Here is an 11,768-nt window from a genome sequence, read left to right as displayed (position 1 = left end):
TCAACAGAAGAATCCGAGGCCGCAGCCAAAGTGGTGGGGATAGAGGCGGTGTAAATTGTGATTTCGCTCCCCCTTGTGTCAGCAAGACAGTCCACATAAAGACTTATGAAAGTGAGATCAGCAGAAAACTGTTCTCTTGGTCGAACCCTCATTGTATTTGTCTATGAATTGTTGTTTAACATTACGTTTCTACAGCTCTGCTTCTGCGTTCTCATTCAGCCTCTTCTTTCTGTCTCTTCATCCCTCACTCAATGTTTTTGATAACCATTCATCTGAATTGTTTACCTGTCACCATGTCGGCAAAGGCCAATTATTTCACATTCTGAGTTAATGGGAAATCAGACGGGTAGACAAAAGCACTCATTACGAGAGGAGTGACACCGGAGTGATCATTAATACACTGTACAGTAAGACCGCTGTCAGATAGCCGCTCCAAAGAAAATGTGTTAAAAAAATGTATATGTATATTTTCTAGTTTTATTAGAAACACATTTTTGTCAACATGTTGTATTTATACAGTGAATGGTCTAATATGCACTGGAGGTCACATAAGCTTAGGTTTATTTGAACAATAAAAGACATCCCATTAGGGCTGATATTCAAAGAGATGTAGCAGCTACTAGCCGCATATTTGTCCATCAGTTTTAAATAGTTTGGACAAAAATAAGTATGTTATGTTAACAATTTTATGAATGTATCTTCAGACTAAAAAGTAAGAAGTCAATTGCTTCTTTTAACACTTACATTTTGTCTCAACACGTTCTGCAGATGATGGTGCAAAGCACACTTTAACAGTATTTGTGCTATTTATTTTATTTGGCAAATGTCTACTTTACTTGTTTGTTTTTATTGATATTTTAATCTTTATTTGTAAACAACATCTTGTACAAACTAGCACAGTGAATCACAACCCCAGCAAATATGTTTTTATCTCCATACAATATAAATGAAATCAATACAAAAGTTTGGTTGGTTGCTTGGAACAATTTTATATGGATCAAGAGGTTCTAAAACATGGTTTTCGATACTTCTGGACTCCTGAATTTAATAGATCACGTAAACAGTTGACTGTTCTAAGTCCCGTTTAGAACCCCGGTAAAAGATTTTTAGAAGGTAGACTTCATTTCGACATTTCAAGTTCACTTCCATTTTAAATAAAGGGTTTGCAATCCATAGAGGGTTTTCACTGTTTGCCTTTTGAAGGCGGCCTTCTTCAGATTTGGTGGAAATACTGAAAAAGAAAAAACGAAAGAAAATGGTCCACACGTAGGAACAATTGTCATTTCCTCTGGCCTCCGGAAACATTGTGTCAAAAAGTTTAAGTGTCAATATGGCAGAGCCTTGAGAGGCAAAGAGGTCTGAGGAGCTTCTGAATAAATACAAGGGACAAAAGTCGTACCTCGAACAGAGTGTGAACGCAGCTCAGCTTGGAGCCCGGTCAGCACACCATCACCGCTCGGCCTTATTCTCTCTCTGCAAAGCTATTCAGGTCTTTGACAGTAGCTAATGATGTTTTCCTGTTCAGGGCGTACCATAGGAGATTTCCAAAGGCTTGTTTTTACCCCACCGGTGAGTGTTAGGGAGCGACTGACATGAGTCAGGAGGGGTGACGGGGGTCCAAACAAAGGAAGGGGTGAATGGGGGGCAGTTCAGCAGTCTCACCCTTTTTTTTTTTTGGATGCGGCTTGGGGAGTTCATGAAGCAATTCAAACACCCAAACACAATAATGAAGACAATGTTTTTAAGCATTATGCCAGATACGCTTTCCCCACAAAAAACAACAACAAATCCAGAGGGAAAATAAATAAATAAATATGAAACGAAAATAAAAATGATTCAATGGCGTTGCCCTAACCCTGTCAATATCCATTTCCATGTTCTCAACCCCAGCCCCCATCACCACCAAACCTCACCAGGACCTGTTCCTCTCATCAGTAGAGTCCAGGCTCTCAGAGAGCTACCACACAGTGCCCTCGTTCATTTCCGAGGGTGCATGGGACAGGTGGTTGTTGTATCCGCTGCCGTTCAGGGACAGTGAGGTAAAGGGCGGACTGGGGCCGAACACATCGGAGGAGAGGCCGTGCATGGGTCCCGGGAGGCCTGGTTCTGGGCTGGGAGAATCCCCCGGATGGTGGGACATTATATCGGAGAAACGCTGCACCTCGCTGGAGGGGTGGTGTCCCGGCAGGGGGTGGTCCATACCTCCGAGGGGGGTCCCGGTGGGGCCTGAGGAGGGCACGAAGGGGAGATCGACCGGGGTCTGGGCTTGCGACGACGGAGGCCCCTGAGGGAAGAAGTCGTAGTTCCCTGTCGGACCGTAGTACTCGCTTTGATAATCTGCAGATCCAAGAGAAGATGGGAAAGTTAGCTCGGAGAACAATGCAGAAAGAACTCCAGAGACATTGAGGAATGCTTCCAATGTACGTGGCTTGATTTGTATAGAGAGGGAGGCAGACCCTCGCCGTACTACATTAGTCACAGGGCACGCTACACTTAAATCAAAACTGCAATTGGGTGGGGAGAACAACGTGGCCACACAATTAATTAAAATGGGGGCCATTTCTTCAGCGATTCTACCTACTGAGACCGATTTCTTTTTAATTGTGCAGAATATTATAAGACTTTTTGCTTCAGCAGAAATAACAAAGGCCCGAGCACAAATGAAATTCTCTGAAGAAGATCAGATATTTCACAGACATTTCAGGGCTTGTGAAGGAAGTGTGGTATCATATTACTTAGATAGAAACTCACCAAAAGCTTCCGGACGAGCTTACCCAAACTGAAAAATACACCAAAACTGTATTCTAGAAAATAATAACATGATAAGATCCTTATTGTGGCCTTTCCAAAATTGCTGCATTTTATATATTTGTTTGTTTACAAGTTAATGTAATTTTTTTTACTAAATTCACATTTACATTCTTGTGAAAAGACACATCATGGTAGACTATCAACTTTATTCCTTTAAGGTCTCAGCGTATTATAGAGTAAAAAAAAAAGGGTTGGATAAAATGGGGCCTTGTTCTGTCCAGTCCATTCATTTATATATTATTACAATAAACAGTATTGTATTCAAATGAAAAGTATTTAACTTCACATTGTTTCATTTCATTCTATTTCACATGTAGTTTGACATGATTGACATAGTTTACTGATTTCCTGCATGTTGCATTTTACTCCCTTGCACCATTTATTGTCTTTTTCTTCTTATGTCTTGGGACTTTAGATTATCATTGCCAACAATATAAGCTAGTTATTGTGCATATTACAATAAAACCTTTGAATCTTTAATCATAACAGCATGATATAATTAAAATAGGAAACATATTTTGAACAACATGTTAAATAAAATTAGATTAAAATAGAAGAATCATACTAAACATTATTTTACAATCAAATACAATTATATTTCATGAATAATCTAACTTTGGACAAGTACAGAATACAAAAAAATTGGCAAAAAATGAAATAGTAGCATACCTCCGTAGTAGGAGAAGGGCCCGTTGGGGATGAGCTCCCCGGGCTCCAACCGGTCCACCAGCGTCCTCATCCGCCTCGGGCTGCGGAAAAACGCGTGCCTCCGCGCACCCAGCGCGCTCAGCTGCTTCATGCGCCTCTCTTTGGAACGTCGGTTCTGGAACCAGACCTAGACACACACAAACATTTCGTCTCAGCAACATGCAAAAGTCATCTGACGCCATTTTGATTGCACGTCAATATTGTGTGTGAGATGGGAGGAGGGTGATATGGAGGTGATGGACGACGTGGCTGAGGGCCGCATAAAGAAAATGTAAACACAACAAATATGCACGTTGTGGATTTTGTTTTGGAATCTGCAAATAAAGCACTGTGTTAATTCCCTGCCGTGCACACGAAAGTGTAATTAGGTGTCATGTTTACCTTGGCACCTGCACCCAGCGGCTTCTCATGACAGTCAATAACCGGGATGACTGTGTGTTTTGCGGCGTGCGTGATGAGCCGGCGCGGTAAATCCGCGAGGCTCTGCGGTGAGAGAACTGCGCCCAATTACGGTTCCAGGAGCGGGAGTCACATGTAACCTCCCTAATGATCTTTTAACCCTCCATTTACTCCGGCTCAGGCTGCAGCAGCGGGGGCTTAAAATCTCCAATTAATACTTAATATGAGGGTTGTTACCGATATATTACCGGGCTCTTGGAGGTTATCATTTCCTAATCTATAGGCCCGCTTCCTTTTTCCCCTTATGCTCATACATATTAGATAGCCTTACTTGCCACTTTTACTATTCATCTGCTAGCCCTCATCCTTATTCACGTTATGAAAAATAATAACCTGTTGGTAAACTAAAATATGTGGAAGTAGGCTACGTTTTACCACGTGGGTAGTAATATTTTTGGCGCATGGATATGAGATGTTATAAAAACCGATTTAGCCGTTCTTGGAAACAAAGAAAAAGACAAAATACTCCCTCATACAAAATTGATAATAATTTGAACAACAGCAGCCGTAATAATAATATAAAATAAAAATAATAATATTAAAAATAATTGTATTGATAAACCCCCTGGCCCTGCTGTAATCCAGAGTTGTGAGGAGACAACCTGAAGACCCTTGAAACAGATTTCTGTCTTCCACTTGGCTGGAGATGCTCGCAGCATGGCTAAATGTGGCCGCAAAGCGTGCTGGGAGCGCGGTGCCAGGACTCCCAGCAGTCCGGCGCCAGTTGGCGACTTTGCCCGGTCACCAGCGCCAAGAATCGAAAATACCCATATAAATTACCCGTTTCCAAATCAACCTCGTCCTCGGCCAATCTGTGGCTTAATGAATTCTATGCGAAGGCAAAAAGGGGGCCTCTTTCTAAAGAGGGGTGAAGGATGTGGCGGAGGGGGTGGGGGGGGGGAGAGGAGGGTGGGGGGGGGGGGGGGGGGGGGGGCTCTCTGGTGGGATGAGGCCTGCGTGGTCATGACAGTCTGGCAGCTTGGCAGGGACATTTTCCATAAAATATAAGCTGTTACATCACACCTTTTAATGGGTGCGTAACACCCTATAAAAGAGAAAGCCCACCTCCTCCACCTGTGGGTGTCCCTTGGATATTATGTCCATCACATTTCAGACACAATCAGAAGATCAATATCGTGAGGATTTGAATGATTTGCACTTGGACTTTCACATTCAACAGATTCACAATTATTCAAATCTGTGAACAAGTTCTTATTTTATACTATCTCTGAGATTTTTTTGTTTTGTTATTCTAATCCTCCTTGTGTGAACTCGTATTTCAGCTATTGCTATGACACCTGGATTTCTCTACGGGGATTAATAATGGTTTATATTATTTTTATTTTATTCACTTAGTGCACACATTATAACAACTGTTTTCAACTGCCTCCAACCCTGCACCGTATCCGTAAATCGGACTAGCCAGCACATGTTTCGTTCCTTATGTATATACTTCATATTTATACAACCATATATTACATTTATAACAACCTTCGCATACTGTAAACTCATCGGCACCTTAATGCACTTTCTGGTTGGATGTAGCCTACATTTGAACTATGTAACCACGATAAAGTTTAATCTAATATTCTAAAGGTTTATCTTATTCTATCTTATCTTGTGATTTATTATTTAATCTTGTGAAGTCGTGGGGATGGTTAGACTCATATTATGATTTTTGTTGGGGTTGGATAAACTGCTCCATTTGCTAATAAATAACAAAGGGCTATCTGTATCCGGTGCTTAATGAAGCCTTATCCAGTGCGCGTAATGGGGAGCAGCTCACCTGGATGACCCGCATGTTGAGACCGGTCTCCTGGGCCAGCTGCTCCCTGATGTGCCGGGTGGGTTTGGGGGTGGCAGCGAACGCCGCCTTCAGGGTCTCCAGCTGTTTGGCCTTGATGGTGGTGCGGGGGCCGCGCCGCTTCCCCCCCAGGTTCTGGTCGTCATTCTCGTTGTTGACCGTCTCTTTGTCGGACAGGGCGGCTATCTCCGTGTCCTTCAGAACCACGTCGTCCTGCAGCTGGTCCTGAGAGTCCGGTGATAAACTAGGGTCGCTACACGCCGTTACTAAACACAAGAAGATGAACGTTAGAATAACCGGAAGTAAATCAAAACAGGTCGTAAATCAAATGTATACTGAATGCAATGACACGTGTGTGATTTAAAGGTGGCTGGAGATTAATGAATATCTGAATATTTCTCGATGTGTCATTTAGTTTTGAGTTTTAAGCAAATGTAACGTTATTTTACAAACTATAAGCAACTCTTGAGACTTTCTCCTTGAATATTAAGTAAACATTAACGCAATACAAATCCTGCACACAGATTATGGAACACACATTTATAAAACTCATGTAATGTAATATTGGAGGCTAAAATAACGAGTTTTCACTGGTGCAGAGAAAAATAAAAGGCTTGGATAAATACATTTTTTACAACGAGACGTTCTCCTTGAACATTTACGCAATAAAAATCATGACCGACAGCTTTATGGAACAAAAATCCTATTACTAATGTAGTGTAATATTAGAGTTGTAAATTAGTTCTTTTTACTGGTGTAAAGAAACTAAAAGACTAGAGTAAAACACAAATGTGAACAATGATTTTTGCTGTCTCTGCGGGGCAGGACCCATCACATCCATCACCATTTACACACACATTAACACACACCTGAGAGGAGGCTGGCGTCTTTTACACTGCTGTTGTTTAGGTAATCTTCTTTGCAAACGAATTTGTTCTCGTCTATGATGTAGAGCTCCTCTCCGGTGGACAGCTGCTTGTTGCACATCATGCAGGTGAAGCAGTTGAGGTGGAACACTTTGCTGCGGGCCCTCCGCACCAGGTCGTTGGGAGAAATGCCCTGCGAGCAGCCGCCGCACTTGGTGCCGAACCTTCTGCGGAAAGAGAGGCAGGGTCGTTTCATTGTATAATGTTAAAGACATATTTTACATAAATAAATTCCGAAATAATGATGTGATCGCACGAGGAGGTTGAGAGGGACAATCCGTATTTAGCAGAATAGAGACGGACTTTTAAAACAGAATGCTGGCTTCACTCTATAGAGACTGAAGTCACATGTATGTGGAGGATATACATAAAGGGATTATAATCCGGTTTGACACATGAAGTAGTGATTGTTATTTTTTTAATAAATTGACCATTTGGAAACACATTTTGGCTACTACCACGTCGAAGAACAACCCATTTGTATCAATCATTTAACATGAAATAAAGTATATAGATAAATCCAGATAATATATCCTATATAAATCCGATTTAAGGTTATTTCTTGGACCTTGTGCTAATTTAGAGAACTGAGAAAGATCTCACTGCTCAATCCACACTGCCGTGATAGGGTTCATGTTTTATAATAATAATAATAATAATAATAATAATAATAATACTTTTTTTAAATGTGAAATTCTTAGTTAATGCATTGTATGTATTGTCTCTCTAACTCTATACATAACAATACCGCTATTAAATAAATACTTCATTTTACGAGAAGATATTGCTGTTGCGCGTGAGCTAAATATTTTTCATTATTACTTAACAATTATTAACATATAGCCTACTCTCCTTCTACTAAGAGCATGTTCACAACCATCTGTCCTCTTACCCTCCTGGAGTTTTATCCTATATGTGATCTCTACATATATGGCAGTGCAGTAAATAGGTCCAGTACCACAGCTCTAATAAAGCGTTGAATAATGTGTATTGAGCGCTGTGCACTGCTTGTTGACTGCACGTCTGTGATTGCATTGTCTGCGGACTTGATCTTTTCAACTAGTTTACTATTCAAATCCACTTATCACGTCCTCCTCAGCCGGCCTGAGCAAACAAACCGGGCCGGCCCTGCGGCTGACAGAAACACAGTCCAGGTGTGATTTCCTCGATTTCCTAACAAACCGCCTCCCCCCCACTCCCCCTCCCGCTGTGAGCGAGTGCACACGCGTTTAATGTTGCTGGCCCTCTTTTCTTCTTGTTTAGCATGAGAATCCAAATTAACAAGCTTTTAATTACTCGCTGCTAATCAAAGCTTATCGCCTCCAAAGTGCTCGTTCACGCCTGCAGGCGCGGACAGGTCGGCTCAGAGAATAAACAGAAAACAGTGCGAACATTTTGAGTGTGCAGTCAACACATGGGATGGCTTTTAGTATTTCTATTTTTTTAGTATGAGAAAGCACAAGAGGTGTAAATAATGACCTGGCATTTTTTGTCAATTTTATTCTATAACTGAAAAGTTTTAAATAATATGGAAGACAAAGAACGTTATTTTAAAGTTATTTTAAGTTAAGACAATTTGCTAAACAAATAATAGAAAAATACATATATTTTATAAAAATATTTATTGACCTGGTATACTGCTTTTTAAATGTATTGAGGCTATTTTATTCCCCTTTCCTGCTGCCACAAACCCAGACATATAAACCACAAACACCCTGCTTGTCACCTTCCCAGAGCTTACCTAAAGAAATCATTTTTGCAGTACAGTCTCCCCTCTCGAGAAAAACATTTTTCTGTCAAATTACATTTGCACTCGCAGCACTGCACGCACTTGACGTGCCAGGCTCTGTCCAGCACGTTGAGCAGGAAGCGGTCCAGAATAGGCCTCTCGCAGCCGGCGCAGTGGACCATGGCTTTGGGCTGAGCTGCAACCCCACAACTGAAGCACGAAAGCGAACTCAAATCAACAGTAGTACAGGCCAAGCATGGACCGAGAATCTGCTTCTTCCTTCACAGAAAAACAGACACGTCCTCTCTTGCAGGTGCAAAAAAAGCCAAAAGGGAAAAAAAATCAGTCCTTCATCGGATCCGGAGGAAAAACACACAATTCAACCAACATGTAACCAGCTGCAGGTTGCTCTGAAGTGAAGAAAGCCCCCCTTTAGCCAGTCCTAATAAAATGCTTCTAGGGCAGCGCTGTCACACAACAACACACGCGCGCCTGTCAACAATTCAGCGTACATGGCAGCGTATCCACTGTTCAGACGCAAAAAGAAAAGAAAATCACACACCCAAAGGATTTTGGAAAAGAGTGTGTCCGCGGATCCTTGATATTCAGTTGCTGCGATGCTCCGGTTCAGTCAGTCAGCCAGTCAGTCAGTCAGTGTGTATGCTGGGATGCCCAGTCTCCAGTGCCGTGGTGTGTGTATGCTGGGATACGCTGGCTCTCCAGTAAACTGTCTTGCTCCTAAAGCTCCAAGCCAGCCTTATTCCCAGCCTCCTGACGTCAGGCCGTGGCCGGACCAATCAGCGGCGCGCCATGCCAGCAAGCATCAAGCCGCCCCATCATAACCCAGCGAGGGCTCTGCCTGCTATTTATGCCACACACTCAAGACACCAATTGTCAAGAATTTCCTTGCAAACTGTCATATGTTAGTGAATGTGTTTGGAGGCAGCAGCCGCGGCGGAGGCGCGCAGCGCGGAGGGAGAGGCGCCACTCTTCAGCCGCGCAGCAAAGTGTCTTCTTGGCAGAAGGGGGGCAAGGAGGAATCTGAGCAGGTACACACAGAGGCGTCTTCGGGATAAAGAAGCAGGAAGCGCAGATTGCATGGTTTATTCCTGTGCGCACATTTCGGGCATGCTTTTATTTTGTTATTTGGAGGTGTTTAACTTAAACAAACCAGCCGTTAATGAAATAGTCTGCTTTGCACTTGTGCATCTTGTTAAATGTTCGCAGCTCTCTGAAATAAGGTGTTATCATATTTCCAGAGTGGCATAACAGCGTTTATTTGGCACGGCGCAGCGAGCAGTTATCTGTGGTGTGATGGAGAGGAAGCCCGAGAGACAGAGAGGCTCTAAAGTTGGCAGCTCATTCATTAGGGGGGTCCAAAGTAATTCAGGTCCACCTTCAGTAAATATCAGACCGCTGGATTATTCACAGTCGTTTCCATCCAATCGTTTCTGTTCTTTAACAGCTTTTCTCTCAGATTGACTGTTTCTGTAACTAAACCATCATTTAGTTAGGAATTCATCTTTTAATTTAGTTAGACAAACTGTCCAATTACTGCCTCTAACACAATCATACCGAAAGGAATTGTTGTTAGAATAAACATAATGTATATGTGCCTGCCGCATGGTGGTGGCTTTATCTAAAGAGAACAAGCTTAAAAACACACTCCAATAGCTTTATGTCCTTTTCTTTCTTATTTTACTTTTCTGTGTTCATAGGTTTCCATCATAACACTGACCTCCATTAGCACAATGCAATCTGCGATGGAAATGTGCGTTTTAAATGGACTACAAACTCACTTCCCCCTTTTTTCCTGAACTAAACCCTGCTGAAGAATTTGAAAAAACAGAAAGCCTGACTCTCTCCTCCAGCACTGTAAATGCAGCATGTAAACAAGCAAACGTTGCTGTTATTTGCATGTGTAGAAGATGCCTCGATAGTCTGTCAGTGGGGATAATCTCCGCCTGATTTAGACTGAGCCACAGAGAGAAGAAAAAACAGGCAGCTCACAGAGGCAGATTAATCCACGAATAGAAGGAAATCAAAATATAGGCTTAAAAATATCTCAACTCCCCTCCAGGCAAAGGCACTATTAAATGCAAAAATTGTTTTAACCTTACCACTGTAATCCCCTTGCTAGCAATAGATTATATTCTCGCTCAGAAGTTGTATACTGGAAGTTAAGGAAAACAAAAGTTACTATTTTTCTTTTGAGGCCTTCCAGCAAAACCATAATTGTACAACTAAATAAATACCCAAATTACACAGATTTCTTTTATTGGTGTCCACTGAGAGGAATTGTATTTACATTTATGTATTTTTCCTCCAAAGTCTATTTTTGGCTCAGAAATAAAGCAGCCCGGGAGATTTGTGCTTTATGAAGTGCAGGCAAGTGAGCTGATTACACTGCGAGATAACTAATGTGAGATAATGAATGAGGCCGTGAAGATGCATGCCGTCATTAATTCTAATCATGACACGTTTATTTGTCTCCCCTTTTTCCTCCAGGGCAGTGAAGAGACACAATGTCACCACAACAACAACAAGGGCCGGGAACAAAGAGCCGGGGATTGGATGGATTCACAATATGAGAGAGAGAAATATAAAACCTAATTCTGAATGTACAGGCCGGGGAAGGACACCGGGAATCGGGTCCTATACCGGTGGAAACATCCACCCGAGCTGGAACTGTGATCAGCGGAGTGTACCGGGGAGAGGAGGGGGAGGAGGAGGCCGGTGGTGCCGCTCCGCCGCCCCGTAGTCTGCAGCCTCAACACTCCGCTGATATTTAAAATTCATAATAAAACACATTCATCATTCTGGTTTAAGAATGCGTTCATTTTAGGAACAAACAGCTTCAGTTTCACTAAATATCAGCTGTTTAATTTCTCATCTCAATAGGGGAATTCCAAGGTGCAGCAGCTGTGACAATAACCTAAAAGCAAGAAACAATAAATCGGCATTATATTATTTCATTGCACTCATTATGAGTCAATGTGGATATCAGTGTGCCAAATGCATGCAAATTCCAGGGATTGCAGATTAAAATGAGATTTTATAGCTAATCTGGCACGTTTACATCATGGACCCAGTGCATTGTCCTTCTTAAATAAATACCAACAAGTAGCATACTTTTAGAGGAATTACCACGAAAAATTGTTACAAATGTTTTATTTTTCTCAAAAGATAAATCGCTGAATTTTTTTAGCACCCCCCTTCACAGAAATATGGATTAATAATGTGTTCACTTGACATTCACATTAATCACATACATGTCAAGGTTTTCATTTTGACGCACAGTGTTCCATCGTATCCATAAACTGTGTGTGAG

The 11,768-nt window shown here is 41.9% G+C and overlaps 1 protein-coding gene across 1 annotated transcript; it reads right to left on the bottom strand.

Moving 5' to 3' along the window:
- Positions 1 to 929: 929 nt before the first annotated feature.
- lhx1a (LIM homeobox 1a) lies at positions 930 to 8,619 on the bottom strand. Its single transcript, XM_034113292.1, has 5 exons — positions 8,450 to 8,619; positions 6,652 to 6,875; positions 5,765 to 6,048; positions 3,481 to 3,646; positions 930 to 2,337 (listed from the first exon to the last, which is right to left on the bottom strand). The coding sequence occupies exons 1-5, from the start codon at positions 8,617 to 8,619 to the stop codon at positions 1,958 to 1,960; spliced, it is 1,224 nt and encodes a 407-aa protein (XP_033969183.1). The 3' UTR covers positions 930 to 1,957.
- Between the last annotated feature and the right edge of the window lie 3,149 nt (positions 8,620 to 11,768).

This window comes from Trematomus bernacchii, unplaced genomic scaffold, assembly GCF_902827165.1.
Source record: "Trematomus bernacchii unplaced genomic scaffold, fTreBer1.1, whole genome shotgun sequence".
NCBI classification, from domain to species: Eukaryota; Metazoa; Chordata; class Actinopteri; order Perciformes; family Nototheniidae; genus Trematomus; species Trematomus bernacchii.
Note: the sequence above shows the minus strand (reverse complement) of the source record. Positions and strands in the feature narration are given on the sequence as shown.